This window comes from Spodoptera frugiperda, chromosome 11 (genome assembly GCF_023101765.2).
Source record: "Spodoptera frugiperda isolate SF20-4 chromosome 11, AGI-APGP_CSIRO_Sfru_2.0, whole genome shotgun sequence".
NCBI lineage: Eukaryota > Metazoa > Arthropoda > Insecta > Lepidoptera > Noctuidae > Spodoptera > Spodoptera frugiperda.
The window spans coordinates 7634190-7661098 of record NC_064222.1 but is presented as its reverse complement, the minus strand read 5'-3'; the positions used below and the strand labels follow the sequence as shown (position 1 = coordinate 7661098).

The window sequence follows — 26909 nt, the reverse complement described above, 5'->3', positions numbered from 1 at the left end:
GTAGATTTTCCTAATAAATGAAATGGTATTTTCTTAGGAAATGAAGCTTTTACAGCTTACTCCATATTTTTTTTTAAATGTAATATATTAGGACTTTTAACAAAAACGAAAATGTATTTCAGTGCCTAGTTAAAAATTTACTAAACTATTTTCATACCTGAAAATATTTCAGAATGATATCTAACCCAAATAGAAACAGAAAATTACTAAATTAGGATATCTATGACAGTGGAAATGTTTCAGTGCCTAGTTAAAAAACTACTGAAGTATTTTCATACCTGAAAAGATTTCAGAATGATATCTAACCCAAATAGAAACAGACTGTGTTCTGGCTTCGCACCGACCGGTACATTTCTCTGCACTACCCTATGGTTGACTGTCAGAGAATGTCTTAAGGCATTTACGCCCGAATACTGAAATGTTTAAGTTGTACAAATATCGTGCTATCTCTGTCATTTTATAAAGAATTGATAGGGATAGAACTAGTTTTGAGAGCGTCTTAAAATTGAGTAGCGTTTGAGTATTCGGACATAAGTCCACCATTCACTGTAATTTGTTTCAAGATCGAGAAAAATTAAGAGAGAGAGATGAAGAATCATAAAAAGATCATAAAAAGAGTTTGTTTTTTAAATCACATAATACTAAACATTAAATCGAACACAGTGTAACAAATAAATCGATCAGCGAAGCGATGTTGCATGTCACATAAACTGTAACCTAATTACTGTAACGTGTGCCACGTTAAGCGACAGACAGTGTATACAGGTACATAATAATATACTTACTATAAGTATGCACCTAGCTGGTTCTATAAATTATGCAGTATTATATTGCAAACATCGTTCCACTACGTCATTGTACTACTGTAATATGCTTAATTAAGTAGGGACATAGTTACTTAGTTACCTTAGGCGGTCCTTTGAGTCCACGGGCGCATAGAGTAGTCGCAGGAAGGAAGACGCTGGCATAGTGGTCACATGTTGCCGTGCAATTTGCGCAGCTAGGCTCATGGGAGACGCACGTATCCCTAGGATCTGTCGTAACAGGCGTAGCACCATGGGGGCTCCGGAGCAGGTCTATCAGTGCCCCTTACGGGTGTTGAAGGTGACAAACAGGGTGGTTTATTGAGGAATAAATCCAACACTCCCTAGTCCTTTATCCCCAAAAAGGTAGATAAAGACTGGCTCGAATAAACCAACCAATCAGATCGCCGAACGCGCTCTCATTTCGATTACTTTAAACGTAAAGCAAACTTGTACTAAGGGTACAGGCTACAATACAAGACGTTATGCTATGTTTTACATGTAATTACTGATGATAATTTTGTTACAGACGAGACAAACAAACAGCAGTGGAGGAGAGCCGGGCCCTCCAGATGAATCCCGCGCCAGCAACAGAGACCCGCCAGCACTGTCGCTCAGCACTTCAGACAGGTCAGTCATACAAATACCTATATAGGGTGACTGGTAATTAGTGTACGATATTTAAACACGTGACTATACTCAAGATTACAAACAACTTTCCCAAAGACTAACATCTTTGTTTGGGGACACTCAAAAAAAAAATTTTTTTTCATAACCGAACTTATCTGGTCCTTTTAACCTACACCTAACACATTCTTACAACATTAAACACAAAATGATAAATCAACCAAAACAAAAACAAAAATCTGCAACAAAACAAAACAAAACGAAAAGATAGTTCTTCAATCTTTTAAAACATCCTTTGTCTCGATACAACGTTTTAAAAATATTGGTCCTTTTGTACGCGACACGACTCCGTACAATTTCGCTTTACTTACAAATTGTTTCTTCTGAAAACCTACTACAAAGTACGTCTGCACCATTCTGAAATGACAGTATAAAGACTTGTTCGACACAATATGAGAAGGTTTCTCTAGCGACACAAGTGTAATCCGCTTTCCAAAGCTTCTCTAGGGTTGGTACAATGTGGTTTTAGTAAAAACTTATTGTTAGTTTCACTATAAAGTGGTTTTTAAAATGTTTATGTTGTGGTTTGAAGGTGTATTCTTTGTTGTCGTTTCTGCTTTGGTTTTGTAGATTGAATTATATGGTATTACAATTTCTGTAGCAGCAGATGTGACTATAATTTTATTATAACTTTCATGAGACATACTAAATTAATTATTATGTTATCGACTTACTCACACGTAACTGTTTGACGTGGAACTCGACTAGGAAAATGTGACTATGTTGAGGTTTTTATTCAGAAGAAAATGGCTGAATCGTAAGATTCGTAGGGAAATTCGAAAAATTTTCAGGTAGTAACTTGAAATAAGGACTAGGTAAGTTTTTATCTAGAAACATTGTACTTAACCCATTACAACATAACGTCGTTCGATAAATCGGATGCTAGAAAATTCTATATATTGTGAATAATTCACTTAATTAAAATCATAATAAGTTCTATAATAAACTGTATGCTGTAGGTAATGGGTTAAATAGAGTATTTACAGCCCAATAACTATTAGTCTTTTATTATATGTTATCGGCTTACTCACGTAACTGTTTGACGAGGAACTCGACTAGTTTCAAGCCATGCTAGAGGCTCATATTCATAAGCAGCATTCCGCGACACACAACGCGGCGATTGTCACGCTGTTACAAACAGTTACGTGAGAAGCCGATAACATTTATAATAATTGATTTAGTATGTCTCACGAAAGCTACAATAAAGCTATTAGTCTCACGAATAGTACAAATCAATAAAGCACATCAGTTCTAGCAACCCTCGGCAGTTAGTTACCCTCCGCTTAATCCTCCGTATGGCCTGAATCCAGTCAATTTATTTTTCGATCTGGCTTTCAGCAATTTTAATAGCAATTCTTTTCCATTAGCATTCAGTGGACTACGATAAAAACGTCTTTTTATTCACACTCCAATGAAATACCGAGTCAAAGGCGAAACAGTTTTTCATAGCTTTTCAATTTCCGTGAAAAGAAATATTGTGGGTGGGGGGGAAAGTAAGGTTGAGGGTATGGCAAGAAGCGATTAGCGATACGACTAGATAGCGGAAATACCTAAATAACATTTTTTTTATTTGTTTTAAATGAAATGAAGTGAATTTATTTTTGTAGATAAGCTACAAAAGGCTTTACACGTCAAAAAGTTGTTTTCAAACTATGTCGGTTAAGAAGTTCTAAAATGCAATTCTGCTATGGATATACTTAAAGTCGTGTTTGGGGGTAAGAATTAAGACAATTAATTAAAGTATTACACAGTGGGAGTTTTATTTAATTGTACTAATTCTTGATCTAGATAATGTGCCAAGTTTGGTAAAGACATATTTTTAATTAAAAATAGATTAACGACAGAAACGTGCGTCTCTTAATAAGACACACGATGTTATTTTGCGAGGATCTAAAGTTATAATAGTAGTTGATGTTCCGAAGTTTGAAGGACTTTGATTAATAGTTGATAACTTTTGATAGACTTGTTCAACCATGTGCTTTAATCGCTCGTACATAAGACACATTGTGTCTCGCGTGGATCGCGTTTCATACGAAAGGTTTTTTTTTGAGGAGGAAAATCGTCCAATGACTTCTCCCGCTTTGGGCGAGGCGAGAGGGAGTGTCAGTCTCTTACTGACTAAAAACCACCCCGTTTCTCCTGCATTTCGAGCAGGAGCCCCGCGGGTAAACCCGCTAGGTAGTCCGCAGGTCCGGGCCAAGGGTTAATGTATGGCAACCAAAGATCTTATTTAAGGTTAGTTCATATCTGACGTAAAATACGTCGAGCGTATCATCGGTCGTACTGACGTATCATCAGTTGAGTGTGAACGGTCAATTGTTTTTCTATACATTTGTCTGTTCTGGCGTTACGCGACCGATGATACACGACGCGTGTTCCGTCAGATATGAACCAACTTTTAATACGTCTTGTAAGTTAGTGCTAAGCTGTTTTATACTTTATTCGCTGTTAGCTACTGTGTTTTAATGCAAATCGCTTCACCATTCACTATGGCCTTAACCTTAAATTAATCTAGTATCGAAATGTCATCAATTTATTTTTTTATTGTTATCAATAGCTAGTTTCTTTATAGAAACTAGTTAGTATTATCTAGTATTCGGTCCTAAGTGACGGTTTTTTTAACTTGGTCCTCTGGTGCTCTTGTTAAGGCCTGTGTAGATGGAACTTTCTATGTAAGTACTTTAGTACTTCTTTTTTTTATTATTTCTTTTATTTTGGTCCTTTGCCTTGCAACTTGGTTATGTAATTTTGGGGAGATTTGAAGAAGATTAGGGAAGTATACACTGCATAGGCCTTAATATTGGAGCGTATGCATTTTTATATTTTGGTAAAATGAAATTTTGTTGCTTTAATTGTACCAGAAGATTTGTTACAAAGTACACGCAAACTGATATAATAATTGAGAAACATACGTGAGTATTCATTTTGTTTTTCCACCCCACAACCACAAGCTTCAGCCAGTGGTTTGTCCGCGTTCCTGTGGAATAAAAATCTCCGTATCACCCAAGTCAACTCATACTCTGTCTGTATACCAAATTTCATCAAAATCCGTTCAGTAGTTTCAGCGTGATTGATCAAAATATCCAGACAAACAAACTTTTACTTTAAAATATTAGTGTGATAAAATACCTAATATAATATTTTAATAGATAGCAAGCATCAAGCAAAGCATCTTTTAATAGAAAATAATTAGGTCAACAGTAAAGTCTAACACAAAATATACATTTAGAATTTTCTTTTTACATTTCAAAGTGACTTTTGTTACGACAAAAAATGTGTTACTTGCAACTTAATCATTTTGAAACAAAATCAAGACCTATGATCCGCAGCTTCTATAAATAAACGAACAACGCTATAAGGACCAACCTTTATGGGAGGTTTGGGCACCCCCACTAGGGGGTAAAACCCTCCCCAGTTATATGACGACGGAGTTTAATGTGACTTTTAACGTTAATCCGTTGTTAAACTACCGTACAGCTGGTCGGATGACAATTAACTTAATGGCGTACTCACGAGATTTCAAAACTGATACCGGTTGAAAGGTTTTCGATTCATTTTCGTGTTTTTTTTCAAGTAGATGATAGACACACATGTGTGTGTGTTTAGAAATTGAACTAAATGTTGTAGGAAATTTATTATAGGTTTTACCTATTAAAAAAATGAGGTGTTAAACAGATTATAAATTTTATTATAACTTTCGTGAGACTCACTAAATTAATTATTATGTTATCTGCTTACTCACGTAACTGTTTGTCAAGCTATGATGCTCATAAATAAGTATGAGCCTCTAGCATGGCTTGAAACTAGTCGAGTTTCTCGTCAAATAGTTGAGTGAGTAATAGCCATAAAAACATAAATATTAAATTAGTATGTCTCACAAAACTAGATACTTAGATTTGTCTAAAATCTGAAATAGCTGCTAGAAAATACCATCTTCCTATTTTGCATCTTATTGATTCTCAGAACTAAAGTACCTACAAGAGAAGGCAGATTCCTGCACACATTGCAAAGTGAATTAAATTCTTTGTACAAGATGTTGGCACAGTAGCTAAGGCCATTTACAAATTGTTCGAACTCTTTATTGAAAAGTTTGTTGAAAAATTGAAAGTCCTTAGGTACGCAACTTAAGCCAAGAGAGTCCTAAGTACCTACCTATGCCGTTCGAGACCAGTGGCTTTATGTGGCGGTTCTCCCTTTCCAATATAAAAATAGAAAAGTTCAGATGAGAACATTGGAACGGGGCCCCTTTTAGTTAGTTAGTTTTAGGTAAACGAGCATCTGATAGTAAGTTATCGCTGCCGCCCATTGTTTCACGTCGGTTTTCTGTGAGGCCGTCGAGCCGGCCCGTTCGTACCGAAGTATAACTCTCCCACACTTAAATACAACATGTCTATGTCTCATCTTGAATCAGAACTTGAAAGCAAGTGCTATATCAATTGGCAATGAAAACTAAACCACCTAGTTAAAAGACATAAGAAAATCTACCTCAAAACTAAGAGTTGCCTTTTTAATCCTATAATTCCATTTGAATTTAAATCTTTGAAAAGCTACGTTTAGAACGCAAAGAGAATTTCTCATTTTTTCCGTTAAAAAAAAAAATGGAAAGCGTCCGTCGCTGTACGCGGCGCGCGGCCCCTAGCAATCCAATTTAAAAATTCTATTTGCCCCGGAGCAATGCAATGGGTGGTCAAACAAAGTTGGGTCGCTCCATCGCCCCAAGAATTATCTCATTAGCTATGTAAAACTAATGTTTACCAGGCCAAAACGGTATGTGTTTTATATGTTGCGTTTCCCTTTGTGAATTTTGTTTTGGTTTACGATGATGTGAATTTATTTTATGAAAATAAAAATGATACGTTTGCCTTAGTGTCGATACCTAAAGGGTTTTAAATTGGAAATAAATATTGCAAGAGTTTCGTGAAAGATCATCATAATAAAATATCATCAGTCTATCAGTGTTAAGGCAGATTTGAATGTTATGAGTTCATAGTGTTATCTTAGGCTTCAAAGGGCCACCAGACCACCACAAATAGGCATCAACCCAGTAGGGCTGACGCCCGACCCGGAGCTGCGGATTACCTAACGGGTTTACCGGGGCTCCAGCTCTTTTAGTCAGTCAGAGTCTGACACTCACTACCATACCAAATAAGACACGGTTTAATACAGTTTAGTTTATAGTTAAAGAATGATTCTCGTCTATAACTACATAGTCTTGATTGCTATTAAAACTATGCTATTTAACACATTGAAAGCCGTGGTGGTCAATGGTGACCGACGTTACCCCTTGGCCACAGCCAAGAGCGGCGCGGATTGCGGCGCGGTTTGAGACGCGGCAAGCGGTGTGCGGTGAAAACAAATGGTAGAGAACTTAAGAAGTATGCCACAGCTAACGGCGATGCGCAGCGCGGCGCGTCCTGCGGCGCGACCTGCGGCGCGAGAGACACGCGCGGTACACGGCGGCGACGGGCTGCGCAGTGTGCGAGTGAAACAAATGTACTAGCGAGTATCGAGGCGGCCACAGCTCAGAGCGGCGCGGGTGGTGGCATCGGTGGACGCATTCAGGCGTCGCACGAACGAAACAAATAATTTTGTTTTTACCGCAAGTTTTTAACATAAAATAATGACTTTTGACAGGAGCATTTTAATAGTTAGCTGTTCCCTAAATACGTCTAGTGTTCACGCCGTCGTGGTCGCTACTAGGCTAGCTGTGGCATACCACCGCAAATCACACCGCTCGACGCGTCTCTCGCCTCACCGCGCACCGCACCGCCAGAGACTGTGTCCAGGCCGTTAAAGTTAGCTGAAAGCAAATAATTCTCAATATACTCAGATAGATACATACATACTTTGATAACATAACACAGTAATAAAACGGAGTCCTTTCCCTAAATACTCCAGCTCCCCAACACACTATTCTAAACCTCCTTTCCACGTTCCAGTCAGCAGCTACCGGAGCAGGCGTCTCCGAACAAGCCGGCCCGCCAGGTGACCTTCCTGAAGCCGGCTGCCGACACCACGCTCGACAGGAAGGCCTCCATCGTGGACGAGACCTCCGGCATCACCAGGACGCAAATGAAAGGTACCTTTTTTTTTTTTTTTTTTTTTGAGGGGGAAAATCATCCAATGACTTCTCCCGCCCTAGGTGAGGCGAGAGGGAGTGTCAGACTTTTACTGACTAAAAACCACCCCGTTCCTTCTCCTGCTTTGAGCCGGAGCCCCGGTAACCTTTTACGTTGTCCGCAGCTCCGGGTCGGGCATCAGCCCTGTTGGGCCCCATCTGTGGTGGTCGGGCTCTTTGAGGCGCGCGCGGAACGCGACGCGCCGCACGCACGCACGGGTCTGGTTCTGTTCGGGCGGCGAGCTACCTTTGCTCACCGTCCGCAGACCCGCACTTACGGTGGCCGGAGATCGTCACGCGATCCCCGACGCCCGGAGTGTCTACTGCGGCGGCTAGGACGTAAGGAGGATCGTTCCCTCACGCGCTCCGCCTCCTCCTTAGCTAGCATGACTGCTTCGCAAAAGGAGGAGACGGCGTCCCATCCCCACTCGCTCCGCACCATGGCCTGAACCAGAGCCGGACGCGAGAGGTCACCGTCGCCGATCACATCCCTAAGGACACGGCGGTGTTCAGCCCATGCAGGGCACACCGCTACTGTATGCTCCACCGTGTCCTCCGGGTGGTCCTCGCAATGCCGACACCCGGGCGTTTCCTCCCGCCGAATCCGAAACAGGTACCTACCGAAACTTCCGTGTCCGGTAAGCACCTGCGTCAGGCGGTAGGTACCTACGCTTGGGAATTAGAGAGATCATGATGGGGTATTAAAATTAAAAATCTATTTAGTGCGTTGGTTAGGTAATGAAAAAATATTATTAGACAAGTATTTTTTTTATTTTGTCATATAAGTTAACAATAATAATTAGATAAAACGAATCAAAGTTTGGGAGTGGGAGCAAATACGTAATTTCTAGAAGTGACGTCACGCGAAATTCGTACTCGTACATCTAGCAGGATGACTAGCAAAGTATTAGAGTATAGGTCAGTAGGTACTCAGCGAATTTCTCAAGAATTGAATCCAAAACTTAAACCTAGCTTAAAACTAATATACCTGCATAATTTCTACCGCTCTTTATTGATTGTCATGTGTAATATGGGTGGTTATAAGTACTTATTTTTTATGAAACACGATCAAACGAGCAGACGTATCACCTGATGGTAAGCAATCGCCGCCGCCCATGGACACTTGAAACACCAGAGGCGGTACGAGTGCGTTTTGAAACAAATGGACCATTTTCAAAAACCTCTTTAAATAACGTGCTCTTTCACCAGAATTCCGTGAGGCATTCCGCCTGTTCGACAAGGATGGCGACGGCACCATCACGAAGGAGGAGCTCGGCAGAGTGATGCGCAGCCTCGGGCAGTTCGCCAGGGTCGAGGAGCTGCAGGACATGCTGCAGGAGGTCGACAGCGATGGTATGTGAAACTGCTGAGACGTATATCTTTTATTTTCATGTTTACCGAGGGTTCAAAGTCATTGACGTTCAAAAGTGCCTTCCTGGTCTATTTGAAAAAAACGAGTCTTCGACTTTCGACGAGTTGATTGAACAACTCTTTGTGATTTGATTTTGTTGTTAGTGATGGATCGAAATTGATATGTTTGTAAACGCAACCACAAGCACGACATAGGACAGAATCTTATGAAAAAACCTTAAGACAAAACGTAGGAAGTAGTACGAGCTGGGTGCTAATTTCTAATTTTTACTTTCCTTACTTACTAGTTATTTTACTTAGATACCTTACTTTACTTACCTTACTTTACTTACCTTACTTACTAGTTCTTTAACGAACTTCCTTTCTCCAGGCGACGGCAACGTCAGCTTCGAGGAGTTCGTGAGCATCCTGTCCAAGTCCATGAGTGGCCCTGCAGGGAACACCAGCTCCGCTGAGCAGGAGGAGAGGGAACTGCGGGACGCGTTCAGAGTGTTCGACAAACACAACCGCGGGTACATCTGTGCCTCCGACCTGAGGGCCGTCCTCCAGTGCTTGGGAGAGGACTTGTCTGAGGAAGAGAGTGAGTGTATACTCTATTTTATAATTGGGGCTTAGTAAGATATATTGTTACTTTGTTTAGCAAAGGACGTCTCTCGGCTGATGATGATGATGTAGATGAAGATGTATACGAAGTCGCTTCCAACCGATCGATTAGTTTAAAAGTAATGGAAACGAGAGCGCGTTCCGTGCTCTGATTGGTTGATTTATTCGAGCCGGCCAATCAGAGTGCTAAACGCGCTTTCGTTTCGGTTACTTTAAACATAAAAACTCATACTAAGGTTACTGGAAGATATTGGTGAAACGGTATATATTCATCACTTCTTGTGGCTGATAAGATCATAGAGAGTAAGAAACCATCATAGAGAAGGACGCCCTTCATTGCAGCAGGTTTTTTACCTATACCTAAGAACCAGCCCCCAGTCGTACCCTACCATACTATATTTTGTACAATCCAGTCCGTGCATGTTTTATTTCCTACCAAAATACTAAAAGTTTCTAAATTGTTTCAGTCGAGGACATGATCAAAGAGGTGGACGCAGACGGCGATGGCCGCATTGATTTCCTTGGTAAGCTGTACTTACTAATATAATAAACTAGCAAACCCGGCGAACTCCCTTTCCCCACCATTGCTTTACTGCTTCTCTCTTGAAAATTTTCCTGAATTTTCTTTGCTGTAAACGTTACGGAGCCCGACATCTCTCCAACGAATGCAAAACCGTGGCAATCGGTTTGTGCGTTCTAGAGTTATAGCGTCAGGAAGTAAAACCCGACTTATTTTTATATAATAGATTAAATGAAGTTTTAAACAAATTCACCAATAGTTAACACTACATTTTTGTCTATCAGAATTCGTCCGCGCCCTGGGCGAGCCTGAGGACGCGTGTGATGATGAAGACGAGGACGACACGACTGACGGACCAGACCTCATGCTGCAGCGGCCTGTAGCTGCCAACTAAACTGACGATATCAACACGTAGCCAGGATTAGGAAGACATACCACTATCTAGGACAAAAATTATACATGTAAAGATCAAGCCAGGATGCATGCAACACATGAAATTATACCTATCTATAAAGACAGATAATATTTTAAATGTGTCTAATTGATTAAGCAGCAAGCTATTGACGATTATCCTAAAATCATCATCATTATAAGTGGCCACTGTTGACCAAAGGCCTCTTCTCACACGGAGAAGGTTTGAGCATTAATCAATACACCACGCTTATCTACTCAATACCTACGGGTATCCTAAATTACCTACGTAGAAATATGTAGTTATTCACTTTGTTAACATTGTTAACCGCCCAGTTATACCTATATCAACTACCGTGCCCATGGCGCGCGGATACAAATCGAAAAAATTATATCTACACTAAATAAGGAGGAGCAATCGTGTGAATAGAACGAAAAAATCATGCTTATTTTCTATCGCAGCAATACGACATGAGCGACAGGAACACGGAAAATATTAGTAGATTGAAGGATTAAGCTCAAAAATAAAGGAAATCTAATCCTGGCTACGTAAAATATCGACCGCTTTACGCTAAAGCTGGCTTTAATTATTTATTACGTTGTTTATTACTAAAGTACGGCAGATTTTATGGAGTTTGTGCGCGCCTAAAACAAACTTCGAATCAATATTAAAGATTTTGTGACCAATTCCTAGCATGATGCAGCCTTTTGAGGTATCTATAAAATCCAGTGGCTAGCGCCCCACTCGGTACGTTTACAGCGGGGCCCCAGTGAGTTCATGCACCCACAAAACTGCTTGGGGCCCATTGTCAAAATTATATATTGCACCCCGTGGAGGTCAGATACGATTATCGTAAAATAAAAATATTTGTCCAGGTCCTAATAATTTGTAGATATTTGGTATTATATAGTAAGCAATAACTTGACTCAATATTTAATTTATTTTTGTGTCTAAATATTATTATACAGATATTCAAGTTACATTATAATGGAAACCTACCAGCTACCCAATCAATTGCTTGATCTTAAAAGGACTGGACTATTTTTTTTTTTCATCATAGATATACAGGAATTTTTGATTAATAAAATAAAATTGAAGTGTGGCTTGTCGCCTGTAAATAGCTTGCAGAAAAGTGTAACGTTTTTCTTTTTTAATCAACTTAAAATTTTTCAATCATTCATTCATTAATATCTACATTTTTAATATCAAACCCCATATATTGTAGAATTGATAAAAATATTTATTAAAAAATAACAACGAAAGTTTCCCAAAATCGAATATTTCAGCTGTTATCAAAATAATTGTTAATATTTTATTTCCAAATAAAAATATCTTAATTCATAGTACTTAATAATGTGACTGTTTATTCTACTGAAGTTCAACACGTTTGTGAAATTTGTGGAAATATTTTACATACCAGTTCTAATTAATAAGTAGAATATTTTCACAAAATAATGAAACATTTGTCTTTATAAGAGATTAACTATCTACGAACCACTACTGGAAAGCTAGGGTTTTGTATTTTACTCATACTATCAGCTAAATAAAATACCTACAATACATACAACACTAACCAATGAATGCCGTTTCTAACAGAAAGAAACGTAAGGCCTATCGACGCCGTAGCCCATACGGTAAAAAATAAAATTGAGTGATTTTTCCATGAAACACCAATTTTTTATTAACATAATGAATTGTAAATATTTTGTCCTTTTTACTCTTTCAAATTACTGTATTGACGAGTGAGATAGTTGCAACGTAAATCTTACCTTGCTTGTGACTATTTTAAGAATAATTACTATTTACATTTCGTATATTTACTGGCTTAATGTTTTTGCCTCTCATTAGAAATAATAAGAATTAAATAAATTACTGTGCTGGGTAAAGTGTAGTAATACTTTTTGTTAATTTACCTAAAGACGCCACTTGCGGCCCACTGATTAAGTACAGGGGCCCCGTCGAGTTCAAAACGGGGGCCCAAACGCAAAGTACCTAATTTAAATATTTGAAAATGTTTGTGCCAAATATGGATAAATAAAAAAACACTATTTTTAGTTTCTCAGTGAATAAACTATGTGCTAATTTTACCCAGCACTGTAAATCCTAGAATTATTTTTTAAATATCTCCTTCAAGATTTTACCTATCAATAATATTATCTTATATCAACTATTTATACCTCAAAGTTTTCAACATATCCTAACAAGAATTTACATATAATCAGAGCTTTTATTTGTCTAATAAAATGCATGAATAGATATTAAAATTAATGATATTTCGCAAATATTGATGTTGTACATGAATAATACAGAACCAATATACAAATAAAATGTTCTAGAAACAAGTTTATCGTTTTATTTTTCCTACAAATAGACTTTAGATAAATAATTTATTATAAGTAATGTGGACTCTATTAGTTTAACATAAAGTGTGATGTTTATTGGCCAAAATGAACTGAGCAGTTTTTCTTTTTCTTTTTTTACACATTTAATGGGTCGTCGTTTGGCCGCTATCTCGACTGGTGGTAAGTGATGATGCGTGGTAGGCCCATGAACAACCTATTCACTCGGGCCTTGAAGACACCCAGGTTATACCTATTAGGAAACACAGACTCCGGCAAAAAATTCCACTCCTTAGCAGTTCGTACAAGGAAACTTGAAGCGAAGCGCCTTGTGCGAGTGGGCGCTTCTCCGATTGCCTTGTAGTTCGATGATAGAAAGGTTTAGGGGGAATTAAGTTGTGCAATATCCTGCACACTCACCGAAATGTTTCTGGTAGAAAAAACCGGTGTTTTGAACTTGGTAGTCTGAGAGCTGATGATTAATTTTAGGTATAAGGTACCTCAATACTTTAGGCACCTAATTCATATGTAAAAGCAGCTTTTGAGGCTATGGTATTTATTTACTGAACAGTGCTTTCTTGTAGTGTTGTTTTCTTGCAAAACAATAAACCTCTTTATTGTAGGAAGTTAACATTAACTTATTGACCTCCATTAAAAGATTATAGGTAAAGAAAAAAATACGTTTTAACTGGCCGCAGTGAACGTTATACCTATTGCATCAATAAATAAGTTGTTTGAAATCATTATGTTCTTATCTACAAAATGCAAAAATATTTTTATGGTTTCACCACGGTTTTTTACCGTACTGAATGAATGCAGTGATCAATCGTCTTTTTTCGTGGAATACGCCGGTAAACCAGCAGAATGATTACCTGATGGTAAGCAATCGCCGCCGCCCATGGACATTTGAAACACCAGAAGCGTACAAGTACGTTGTCGACCTTTTCGGGGTTAGGGATTCAAGGGTTCCTCAACTGCCCTTAAATTCTTTCAGGAGAGAAGTACAGGCAGAAATAAATAACACATCGAAATTCCATTATACATTTTATTCAACATTACAAAATATTTACAATAATTATAGTGTATTTATACAAATTCACAAACATACGTAGTTTGCTAGGCTAGAGGTAATTTGGCAATTACGGTACGGTAAAAAAATATCAATGGCATAATAATAATTGAGTTTAACTGTTAATCTAAAACAATAAGGCAGTTTTATGTTGCTAACTAGACTGTAATAGGTAGTTTAACATAGGCAAATCTGTGAGTTAGTTTAAACCTTAGTTGCATAAAATAAGATTGATATTTCATCGATTTTATATTCGAGTTTCATAAATAACTTTTGATATTCAAATTTGAAATTTATTACGGTTTGAACAAGGTCTAAGGTAACTCACAAACACTCCTAGTTAGATTCTTGTATATTATACTTGACCTAGGGACACTAATCAAGGGTAACACATATCTTGATATTGCTTCAATTAGGCACATATTGTCACACTATTCATTTTAATGCAAATTGTATGACTTCAAATAGGGTATTTCATTTTACAAAAAAAGGATTTCTATGTTTCGGCTAGACTATTGATATTAGACCATACAAATGTGAAAAAATAGCCTAATTTATAAAAAAAAAATACCAAATAAAATGGAACGTATGTACTTTGAATTTTACAGGTTGTCACGCTCAGACCTTTTAATACACTTTGAAATCTGTTGCTAAGATTTTAAAAATCAATTTCACTTAACGACTCGACTAGACAAAATGGTAATTGAAAAACGCTTTTTGACTTATGGTGACAACCAAAACAATAAATCTATCGTTTTACTGCCGCACTTAGAAATATTTAATGATTACTTAAAGTATTCCTTAGTAACGATTTAGTATAGAAAACAATTGTTGAGGACAGGGTTAAGTAACTATTAAATGACTCTTGAATACGGCGATTAGGCACATACATCATTGTTTTATAATTATTGCTATGTCCTTTGATAGTTTTACATTTTTTCTAAGTTATTTCGGATTAGCCTTTCCAATAGACTTTCTTAAAGAAGTTGCATTGTTATTAAAATAACGAACTTGCAATATGGTTTATGGCACTAACCTGCATTTAAATTATAACTGAACTAATAATACTTAACAACAATGATACTTATTATGTTCTTATAAATTATACACAGTACATACACACGTGATAAAGGCAAATATGAATGTTTTAACATAATTTCATAATGCGCCGTTATTGGGAGAAGTCATTCTGTACCCTTAGTATGAGTTTGGTTTACGTTTAAAGTAATCGAAACGAAAGCGCGTTTTGGTTGGTTGGTTAATTCGAGACGGCCAATCAGAGCCCCGAACGAGCACTCGTTTCGATTACTATAAAAGTAAAGCTAACTCGTACTAAGAGTACAGAATTTTATTTAAGATATTTTTTAGAGGCACAGTTTAAATTAAAAGCATAAAACTTTTTAATCTAATTAATATATTTTCATCATCTTAGTATCATTCGTCATTGCACAATCGTTTCACGATCAATTCTGGTCACTATGGCAGTAAAATTAAGGCGCATTTTATGTTAACAATTGACATTGGATAATTTTATTTTATATTTCTATCATGCATCCTACTTAAAGCGTTTGCATGTGCTGTTACATTGTCATTCGCTTGCCTTCCTAGTTTCATGCGGTAACTACAGATATCATTTATTTTCTTACATAATTATAAGTATACTTAATTTTCACCTAATTCTGTTTTAGATTAATTTAATGTTTATTTATCGCGAGTAAATACTGTGTGTTTGTTCATTGATCAATTGTATTCTTAAAAATGGTTCATTTAACAATGTTTGCAGTAGAGTACACAAATTAGAAAAATTATAGTTTCAAATATGACTTCTGTAGAATATATTTTTCTACCACGACCGTGGCAAGAATGCACACGGCCCACCTGATGGTAAGTGGTTACCGTGGCCTATGAACGCTTGCAACACTTAGGACATTACATGCGATTTGTCGACATTTGAGAAGCCTATTTTTTAGATTAATTCCAATCACTTCAGAATTTTGTAACATGTCCAACAAGATCTTGAAATTAAACTATAAGTAATTGTATTTATTAAAAGAGTGACGAATGGCGTTTTCTACTCGTTCTTCTCCATTCGAAGCTACACACAGATAGACTGTCAAACTATCGGAATAAATGATTTGACTTTTAACATTACAAACAAAAATAAAAATTTATAAGTACTTAGGGCCCCGACAAACTTGGAGCCTGGTGTAATTTTTTTATAGTCTGGTCAACCGCAAACATTGCAAAGAGAAGACACCATCAAATATTTCATGAATAAAATTAATCAATAGAATCCTAATTACATGGTGTCTCGCGATAATATTTAACGTGCTGAGAGCATAGTACGAGTTTTGTCTTACGATAACGCAATTAGCATGTTTAGACGGTTGGCGCTCTGATTGGCCAGCTCCAAATAACCAACCAATCAGATTGCTAAACGTAGTGATGTGTCAATCGCATTACCGTAAAAATGCTCGCACTAGGCCCTGCTAATATGTGTCGAAAGTAATTTTTTTATCCCTTGTTTTCCTTACCTTGTTTCTTGGCCTTCCTTTTTGAACAGCTATTACTGTAACCAAAACAATGTGAATTTGATCTTCAAAATCTAGACGAATTTTAAATAAGGTAATTCCAAAATTAACATTGTTATAAGCACAGAGACTTATGTATGAGTAGTTGAACATTTGATCACAAATATTAATTATTTTTAATATATAAGCACCTTTTAGTTATTTTATGTTATTTGCCTTTAATAGTTTTAGCAAAGTATTAAAAAATACAATAGCATTAACATTAAAAAACAAAAACAATATTTTTTTTAGTGATTTTTTGTTATTGTCCATCGGGCCCCTGGGATTAGCTCCAGGGGCCCAGTCGCAAAATAACGTATATAGTGCAGTTTATTGTGCATTACGTGCTAGATATTAAAAAGCAAAAGAGACATTGCATTGTGCAGCCACATAAAAGTAATTGCAAATAATATACAAAAAAAAGAAAACTGAACCATCCCCAATCATAAAGCCTACATAGAGTGAATTAATATTCAGAAACTACATAAGTAGTAATACTCAAAGTTTATATTTTTAATCGACTTCCTCAAAATGGTTTTCAATTCAGCCGGTTTTTTTAAAGAGCAGTTTAATTTGTAGATATGATTTCAAACAAAAATTAAAATAATGCTTTCCAGAAAATTTTATAAATTGACAAGTACATAATTCAGTTCTCAATATCATATTTGTTTGACAATGTAACAGCAAACTATATTGACACAGATGTATGAATTACTTTGACTATAATTTTAAGCCTTTTCTGTTCAAATGGAAATGTAGGCTTAAATGTAACATTAGGTAAACAGCTGCTCATGTAACATTTGGTAAAATAGCTGCTCATGTTATTTAAAGTACTACCGGGCTTTTTTCTAAACAAAATTTCAGTAATAAGCTCATAAGACCATTTGTGAAAAGTGTGTGTACATTGTACAGTGGCATTACGTGCCGTAATATGCACTACTGCGTACCCCTTCGAGAATAAACCATAACCATGTTAAAACATAACCATGTTCATAGACTAATAGAGCATTGTGATTTTTCGAGACTTCTATACGTATATAGTAGCAATAACATATTTTGAATGTGCTATTGTGATTCATCGATTGCAAATTCCTATTAGTCCTAAAAATTGTCGCAGTCAAAAATGTTCAATTCAGTGCTAACTTAGTACTTTTAGTACTTATCTTAGTCTTAGTCTTTAAGTACTAAGGCTAAAATACGAACTACACTTTATTGCACACATTGCAATTATGTTTAATGTACAATAGAAATAAATGATTATTTTCAAAAAATGTGTCCAACTAGAAGAATCACAAAACCACTGATTTTTGTTGTTTTTTGATAATACCTAAACCATGCTTGGACAACCACATATTTCTATTATACACACCTTTAGTATATTAAACTGCGCAGTAAACTTATTAGTAAGATTTAAAAACACCCCAACACAAGCCAATTATGGAGCATTGTAGTTACAGCCGTACTCAGAGTCATTCAATAGTTACTTCCCCACGTCCTTTGGCATTTATTTTCGGGACAAAATCGGTACGAATTGAAATTAGGCGTTAAACAACGCGAAGTCCTCAAATTCCTAAAGTTTGTAAGTTCCCTAGTGTTTCGGTATTCATGGGTGGCGCCGATCGTATCATCAGTATGAATATGCTTTACGTTTAAAGTAATCAAAACGAGAGCGCATTCGCCGCTTTGATTGGTTGGTTTATTTAGGCCGGCTAATCAGTACGCCGGACGCGCTCTCGTTTCGATTATTTTAAACGTAAAGCAAACCCATACTTAAGTTACTGGTGAATCGTCTGCACGTCTGCCAATTTGAGGGGAATATATCATACAAAAATGTTTAAGTAATCATTTAATGTCTCTGAGTATGGCAGTTGAAGTTCTATGCCCATTCCAATACTATCTACTTAAACATACCAGTAACTAGCGCTAGTCACTACAACATCTACTCCATTATCCCGGTCCAGTTCTAAAACGCAACATAGAAAAAGAAGGTAAATTATCTAGTGATGGCATGATTATAGTCGCTAATTGCGTGAGAATAAGGTTGGATTTACATTGCTACGGATCGAAATGGAAGTATTTTTTTTTATAAATCTTAGCAAATTGAGCTTTATGTGAACTGTGTAACATTCAAAATAGGCAGGCAATACATGCTTTTGACTCTAAAGTGCTGAATAAATTAAAACTTTATAAGTTTGTCTTAAAGTTCAATATGCTTTGTATATAAAAAAGGAGATAATAATGTTAGTTCTTTGTACATTTATACAGCCATCACTAAATAATAAACAAAATTATTGTAATTTATTGTCTATGTACACTCAGATATGTAAAAAAAATGTGCATAGAACAGCATAACTTAATCAAATGCATGGTAATTTAGACTGTAAACAACTTGAAATAAAGTCAACATTTGTAAGTTATGATGCTCCTTTGTGATCTGAAATAGCATCTTATTCTTGATTTCACTAAGTCTTGAAATATTTCAACAATAATAATAAAGGATAGAATATGTAGTTAAAATATAATGAACAAGATGCCTTTCAGTCTCAGTGGGATCGAAATATATTTGATACTTTTAACATTACGTTTATATCGTTTAGAAGTATTTATAAAAGTGTATGACTTTAAAAAAATCTTTCGTGAGACACACTAAATTAATTATTATGTTATCAGCTTACTCACGTAATTGTTTGACGAAGAACGACTAGTTGCAAGCCACAGTAGAGGCTCATTTTCATGAGCTGCATTCCGCGACACACGACAAATTCCTCATAAATATAAGCCTCTAGCATAGCTTGAAACTAGTCGAGTTCCTCGTTAAACAGTTACGTGAGTAAGCCGATAACATAATAATTAATTCTAGAACTGTAATTCTAATACACGAATAGTGCTGCCTGATTCTCTCTTTAGTATACCATGTTGTGATATTAATTACAACCAATCTAAGTAAAAATGTTAAAAGAACCATCAATTTCAACCCCAAATCAGTGCAGAATCCGGCCAATTACTCGAAATTTCTATTCAGAAATAACAGCAATTGGCATTGATTGGCGTGCCAATCACATTTTGATTGGCACGCCAGTCACACTAGTGCTAGCTACACCCGTATAAACCTCGTAAACACCTGTTTTACCGGCTAGTGATGTACTTAGGTTCCATGTGGCCAGTATCGGACAAGCACCGCAGGACTACGTTGCCATTGGGCATGATGCTTATCCATGTGATTGAGGCGTGGTTCAGTGATATCCGAAGCCAACCTTCTGGTGGGAATTGGAGAGCCCTGGAAAAATTAGAAAAGAATTATGAATATAGGACCATAAATATGATTGTAAGACGAACACTAATATGCCTGCAAAGATTCCAATCAAAGATAATGTATTTGAAAAAACATGTAGGTATTTTCTCTTTGATAATTAAAATATCTGACAGTTGTTTACAAATAATTAAAGGATAAAATTAATTCTAGGGTCTTAAAGTGCCGAGTCTGCGGGCGGCGAGCAAGGGTTGCTCGCCACCCGACCAGAACCAGACCCGCTTCATACAGCCATCAGACCACCACAGATGGGGCCCAATAGGGCTGATGCCTGATCCGGAGCTACGGACTACCTAGCGGGTTTAACATGGTTCCGGCGCGGAAAGCAGGAGTACGAACGGGGGGTAGGTAAATAAATAAAGTCAAAATAAAAAAGAAACAATCAAAAATAAACCTACTTGCAAACATAATACCGGATCACATTGGCGTGGCAGACCAACAGTGTGTAGGTGTCTTCAGTCTGCTCCGGCGGCGCTCTGTAGAAGTAGCGACGGAAGCCCGCCTCTATCCGCGCACTGTCCTGAAAGAACTGCTGCACGTGCCAAAACCGTGGATTACTATACTCGCCAGTTGCATTCTAAACCAGACCTTAACTCTTATGTGAGAACGTGGAATTTTGATTGCAAGATTTGGGGGCCCGCTCGCTAATTATTTGGTATAAATATATTTTTTTTATAGTAATTACTGAATTATTATTTTGGGTAACATTGGTAAATTTAAATATTTCCATAGCAATATTTTGCCTTAGTAAATAATGGGCCCCCAACTAATTAAAGAACGGGGCCGGCTTATTAACTCTAGGGGCCCAATGGCCAACAGCCAAATTTATAAAAAAAAAAGAATTGAAAATATAGGAAGGATAGTATGAAAAATATGTTTTACTAGACTATTAATATCTTATAAAAAAATTGTTTAATGAAATCTCCATGAAAATCCCAGATTAGAGATAAGTAGGTATAGGAAAAGACAAAACAAAATAGGTTATGATTATGATGAACAGGACAAATGGACAGATTAGTTAATGAAATTATATTATATGCAAACTGGTTCGTATAAAGTAAAATGTACAGAAAACATAAATGGTGAAAACACATGCAATGGAACAATTAAGTTACAAACAGCTGAGAAAACAATTCATGCATAAATTATAAAGAATTTAAGTTATTTAAATTAGGAATTTAAGTGCCTAGTCACCGCGACTCTGTGTGATCCACAAATTGTTGTTTCGGGTCTGGGTGTCATGTGAATGAGAACTTGTATGTTTGTAAACGCACCTACGACACATGAGAAAATCTTAGAGTGTAGCAAAGTTTTATACAACCAAGCGCCTTCATTGTAGAGTTTATTATGCAATGTAACTTTCTTCAAGAGTAGTATAGTTATAAGTTAATATTAAACTATAAGATTTCGGGTATAATAAAATAAATGTTGATATGTGCAATTGTGCACCCTTGTCGGGGATTAAAAGGCAATATTAAAGAAGAAGCTGCTTAACAGATTAAAGGCACTACATTGTAACAAGAGGTATTTTCAAAGAGGTTATCGTTCAGTGATCACTGAATTTGAATTAGTAAAGATATTTTAGCCCACAATGCATGGGATGTGCTGAATGCGATTTTGCTGCATTCAACGTCTTAAAATAGACTGAGAGGATAGTTCGTTTATTGTGTACTATATTTAAAATAGTACAGTTCTGATATTGGTACGTATATTTAGCTCTTTTAGTAATCAAAAACATCTTGAATACGTATACTATTAATCTACCAAGAATTGTATTGTGAACCTGATTGAAAAAGAGTAACCTATGGAGTTTCTTGCTCGTTCTTCTCCATAGGAATTCACAGTTTGGAATGAGCAAATAGCTTCACTGTTGGTCAGTCAGTCCTATAGGACTGACTGACCAACAGACAGACATTGTTAATATTATTATATTTACTTTGACATTCAAATGTCCCTTTCTAATTTATTTGAAATTAATAATTTTGACTTTGATTTGACTATAAATTACGTTTTACTAAATAAATATCTTACACTGGGACAGAGGGACCAAAGAGCAGACGAATTTCTTAAATAGCAGCTATAAAACAATTTATAACAAAATTGTTACCCTTTGACCTAAGTGGTCACTTAATTGACATAATATTAAGTCAATTGTTATGGTCATGACAATTGATTTTCATTATGCATAGCCACTTAAGAATTTGTATGACTTATTTGCCAATAACAATTCATAGAAGGTAAAGAAGTGGTTTTCCTTATTCAATTAGGTATCTATTTTGACTAGTCAGTCATAAAAATACCTCCTTACTTAAGTTCCATGTAATTTTTTTTTTAATCTGTCTCTAGACCTAAAAGAGCTAAGTTAAAAGTACCATTAACTGATGAGCATGCAAGAAGTTAATGCAGGACGATAATGTAAGCAATGTTGTGTTATTTAAAATGTATAAAATTACTATAAACATGTACAAGTATCCACAGATGGCAACTCTTAGGGTGCTTTTCCACCAGAGATGTGCTATGCTACATTGCTATGGATGTGTTTGGTTTCCACCAATCATATTCATTGATACACATAGTTTAGCACTGGTGGAACGAACTCAGCTAAGCTATGTTTTTTATATGGAAAGATGCGTGTTATGGATGGCTTCCCTACTATCGATACATCGCATACTCACGCATCTTCCTCGCACAGTGGAAACAGTCACATCGTTTCACAGCCTAGCTATTACATCTTCGTAGCATAGTTACATAGCACATATCTGGTGGAAAAGCACCCATACTGTGACAAAAGCTAAAACTATACAAAATGATACATACTTTTGGCTCCGGTCTCCAATGTCCGACCGGTGGCTCTGGAGGTATCGGAGCTCCTTCTTCAATGAGCTGACAGTCCTTCACTTGAATATTCTTGTCAAGATGTTTAGCTATGATGTGGGCTGTCTCCTGAGCCCGTGTCATGGTGGACTGGACTAATAAGTCCCATTTTATGTCTAGTAGAGCCAGTCTTTGGCCTGTGAAGTCCGCTTGTAGTCTTCCTGTAATTTTTTATAAGTGTTTAGAGTAATAATGAGATGATATAACTCTTGAGTAAGATTTTTATTCGTACTTTATAGGATGGCGTTTGGCAACCTTCTCGCCTGGTGGTAGGCGATGATATAGCTCATAGGTAGGCGTGCTCACGCCTACCTATGAGCTATTTATTATATTATTATGATGTCTGACTGTGTGGATGGACTGTATATCGAGACACTACCTACATGGATAATTAGATTTGAGATTCTCAAAAACCCTGATACGAATCAGTTATTCAGCGCAGCTTAAAAACAAGTTTCAAATTGTGCCCTGTGAATGATCTCTATTATTTGATGTTCGCTCTACGCTAGCTAGTCAAGAGCGGACGTAACATTTACGCGCATTTTCGACACTGCAAAAAACTGATAAAGAAGTCAAATATGGAAAACTAGGATCAATAGAATATATTACATACTTATTGTTATTTATGTGACAAGTAACAACCCCAGTGGCTACATTTTATTTATAAAGTAAATATTTTATGTTGCAGTAAAAACGATGATTGTTAATAAATCAGAACATTTACTACCAAGTTATTTACTTGCTTGTACTACTTGAGATATTCTAATGTCTTTACAATACATATATTGTAGTTTAGTATGAGTTCACACTAGAACTGGTAGTTAATTGAATATTATCTCTCTAATAATTAAAAAGCATTTAATTTAATGACAAGCTCCAAACGTTCAAGAGATAGATAATATTCTAGAAATAATAGTTGCACTTAGAAAATCCCTTTATTCATTGTATAATGACCATAATGTTAACGAAGGAGCAGGCAGAATTGCATTTAGTTACATGGCACCTCCTTTTTTATGAAAATGGAGGCAAACGAACAGGCGATCACCTGATGGTAAGCAATCTTCGACGCCCATGGACACCCGAAAAACCGGAGGCGCGACAAGTGCGTTGCCGGCCTTTTGGGGGTTACGTCGGTGTTCTGTGTGCCCGTGCTATCACACTGGTCGACCCGGCCCATTCATGCCGAAATGTGGCTCTCCCACACTTTATGAAATAGTACATTATAGTTTATTATAGTGCCTCCTCACCTAAATCCGTAAGAGTCCGGTCCGTATCCTTGGCTCCGTCGACATTGTACTGTCCGTGTCTGATGAGGAACAGGTGCCTCACAGCCGTGCTCTTGGCCTTCTCCAGCTTCTCATTATATGCGTTGTCATCAGCTTCACGCCCATGCTTGATTGGTTTAACCAAGGATTCTGGTTCCCGACTAAAATTTAAGGTTTTGTGTTAATTAGGTCTAAATTTACATATACATACATAAAACAATGTTTCATGTCTAGCGTAAATTTGGCTGAACCTAATATTGTCAAAAAATAATCATTTAAATTCATTGGTTGAGATTCATCAATTTGTAATTTAGGCCATAAAACTGCTGTTAATTTGTAGTCTATCTACCGAATTAATTACCACTTTAGTTATATCATTTCATCTGTTATGGATATAAGTAAAGAAACAATAGTCAATCAGTTCTACGGAGTTTATTACTGGATTCAAGCTTAAGTAGACTTTTAGAGACAGATAAGAAACATTAATCTCATGATGATCGAGATTTCTATTGGCTTTTTGAAGTGTGTAGCCTATAGCCTATTAGGTAAATACAGTTAGTATCAGTTACGGTATAAACTATCTTAATGAACTACCATAGTTAGTGATAATTTGCTACCTAGTGATACTGTAAATCTGAAATAAAGTAAACTTCTACATTTATATTGGAAATAACTACCAGAACAGAAATCAAAAATACTAATAACTAACATTTTAAAAGTTACTATTTATCGATACTTGAAACAAATTAATATAATTAATCTATACCTTTTTGAAAAAGAGAAATCTATGGACTTTCTTGCTTGTTCTTCTCCACAAGAATCTACAACACTGTGGAAGGAGCAAATAGTAGTTGACTAAAGAGTTTGACCGATAGACAGACATTTTTTAAATTAATAATAGTAGTTTTGACATTCAAGTGTATTCCTGGTCTATTTGAAATAAATAATTTTGACTTTGACTTTGTAATAGAATAGTAGATGCCAAATATATAAAAAGCAGAAAGGGGAGACCAAGCAAAATCGAAACAAGAGCATGTTCGACTCTCTGATTGGTTGGTTTATTCGAGTTAGCCAATCAGAGCGCTGCACACACTCTCGTTTTGGTTCTGCCGAAAATTAATACATGAACCAAACTCATAATTACTAAGGGTAGTAATGGAAAGCCTTGCCTTATTCTTCCTGCATATATTTTGTTACAATACATAAGATGCTAACTATGATATCTTATTTACATAATTGATAAAACAATTTGTAGGTGATTATTTAAATAAACTAGTGACATCATTATATTAAACAAATAACTACTGTATAAGTGTACTTTTGATTACTAAACCATGCAGATGTTTATCCTATCATGCGATCAGTATAAAAACTAGGTAGTTTCTGAGTGGGGAATCCCTTTAGATTATTATTATTTAACAAGACAATATAAAACTATGTTTCTAAAAACCGACTTCAAAACCCCTTACTGTGTTGGACCTCCTGTTTTTTAACCTATTATACCTAAAACCTTCTTTTTAGTCTGAAAATACTATTATATATTTTTTAAGTCGGTTATAAATCCTATATGATTAAGAAATATATCAGAATGGCTATGGATACATATGTATTAAAGAATGGTCAATATAAAGTGTCCTTAACTGACGAGCATGCATGAAAAGACTGACAACTGTTGATGAACCAAAATAAGTAGGCATGTAAGGTTTGTGGCAGTTGGTGTTCCATTGTCTCTGCCCCTATGGGAGACAGGTGTGGGGTTATGTATGTATGAATGATTTGTATATCTATGAGGTAAGAATTCAAGAAGAAAATATAAAGAATCTAAAATAGATATAAAATTAAACAACTTTTAAATTAAAATATATACTTTGTAAGTATAGGTAGGTATACAGTCTATAATTTTTTTATATTGTCCTTGAATAAAACGGCTAAATTGGCCGTATAAAAAAATGTCTTTGTCAGTTACAACAAAGTTTCTTCTACACACCATAAACAAAAAAAAAAGTAAAACTTTGTCATACAGCTTTTTGCAAAGTCATAAATAAAAGGAGAACACAGAATGTTGAATAATTTATATTTAGACTCTACACAGATTTAATGTCCTTTTTATTTTTAAAGTATCTTAAGGTAAACGAACTTAGCCATATCGCGCGTCTATTTAAGAATCTGTTTTAGTATCAAAACATTTTAGTAATCTGTGTCATGACCTGCTTATATTATTAGATACAAATTCAACATCTATAGAATTCTCTATGATAAGATAAACGTTAGGATATTAAAGTACATAATTACCGTTTGAAAATTACTTTAAACATTCTATTTACCAAGTAATTAAGCAAACAAAAGAATTGTTAATGATCGTGATAATAGGGTATTATAAATGTTTGAATAATTTATACTTACTGGTCCCAGTTTTTATCCCACTGCACGCTAGGAGTGAAATTTGTCGTCCAAGAGTTGAATGCGTTAAACTTTTTTTCTTTCGGATCACTATTTATTCTGTAATATGCTAAACCGCCTCCGACAGCACCCAAACTTATTAGAGCAAGCTTTTGAATTCTCGACAGCGATGCCATTTTGTTCTTAGTGATTATTGATCTAACAATTAATTAACATTAGCTATGATATTGTAAGCTGTACTTCTGTTGTTAAGAAATTAATTTAAAATTAAAATCGTTCACGAAAATAACCTCCTTGCGACAACAACGTTTCGCGAACTGACAGATAGCAAGAGAGACTACCGAACTGCCATGCGCAAGTTGTCATTTGTCAAACTAATAAGAATCAACTAATGACTAATGAGTACATCACTTTTGAAATCGACTATTAATTAATTTTATTTTATTTGTAGTTTTTATCTAATCTATGAACAATGTTTAATGGAGTTTGTTTACTTTGAAATCATTTTATAATTTCGGGATAGTAAACATGATGTTAGATCTAGATGAGGCAAAGTCATTATTAAAAT

General features: G+C 36.0%; 2 protein-coding genes across 11 annotated transcripts in view; one reads left to right on the top strand and one right to left on the bottom strand.

Annotated features, from left to right (window-relative positions):
- Positions 1–12856, top strand: part of LOC118274847 (neo-calmodulin) — a 42053-nt gene extending 29197 nt beyond the window's left edge. For 3 of the 4 annotated variants that reach the window (XM_035592584.2, XM_035592585.2, XM_035592582.2), the window contains exons 3-8: positions 1333–1433; positions 7430–7569; positions 8818–8961; positions 9350–9559; positions 10050–10106; positions 10387–12856. In XM_035592584.2, the coding sequence (XP_035448477.2) occupies positions 1333–1433; positions 7430–7569; positions 8818–8961; positions 9350–9559; positions 10050–10106; positions 10387–10496 (762 nt within the window). In that variant the 3' untranslated portion in view covers positions 10497–12856. Of the gene's footprint in view, positions 1–1332; positions 1434–4076; positions 4163–7429; positions 7570–8817; positions 8962–9349; positions 9560–10049; positions 10107–10386 lie in introns of those variants that run through there. The other variant, XM_035592586.2, reaches the window with a different exon arrangement.
- A 1028-nt stretch (positions 12857–13884) lies between these two features.
- On the bottom strand, positions 13885–26678 carry LOC118281708 (serine/threonine-protein phosphatase Pgam5, mitochondrial). 7 transcript variants are annotated; one of them, XR_007705732.1, is made up of 7 exons: positions 26345–26677; positions 23924–24102; positions 22620–22837; positions 20201–20334; positions 19614–19769; positions 18404–18455; positions 13885–16491 (listed from the first exon to the last, which is right to left on the bottom strand). XR_007705732.1 is itself a non-coding variant. In XM_050696875.1 (7 exons), the coding sequence occupies exons 1-6, from the start codon at positions 26515–26517 to the stop codon at positions 18440–18442; spliced, it is 867 nt and encodes a 288-aa protein (XP_050552832.1). In that variant the 5' UTR covers positions 26518–26677; the 3' UTR covers positions 13885–16491; positions 18404–18439. The 7 variants fall into 7 exon arrangements, 6 of the variants coding, with proteins under 6 accessions (XP_050552832.1, XP_050552830.1, XP_050552834.1 ...); XM_050696875.1 differs by having other exon boundaries at positions 19623–19769; XM_050696873.1 differs by lacking the exon at positions 18404–18455 and having other exon boundaries at positions 19623–19769; positions 20201–20331; positions 26345–26678.
- Between the last annotated feature and the right edge of the window lie 231 nt (positions 26679–26909).

Bases quoted from the DNA above. Each gene is read 5' to 3' on its own strand.
- LOC118281708 (XM_050696872.1), bottom strand. From the start codon at position 26,517: ATGGCATCGCTGTCGAGAATTCAAAAGCTTGCTCTAATAAGTTTGGGT. The intron at 20,335-22,619 runs GTATGTATCATT...TGGCACGTGCAG, and splicing joins ATTGGAGACCGGAGCCAAAA to CAGTTCTTTCAGGACAGTGC. The intron at 16,492-19,622 runs GTAAAACAGGTG...TTTTGGTTACAG, and splicing joins CCTAAGTACATCACTAGCCG to TAATAGCTGTTCAAAAAGGA.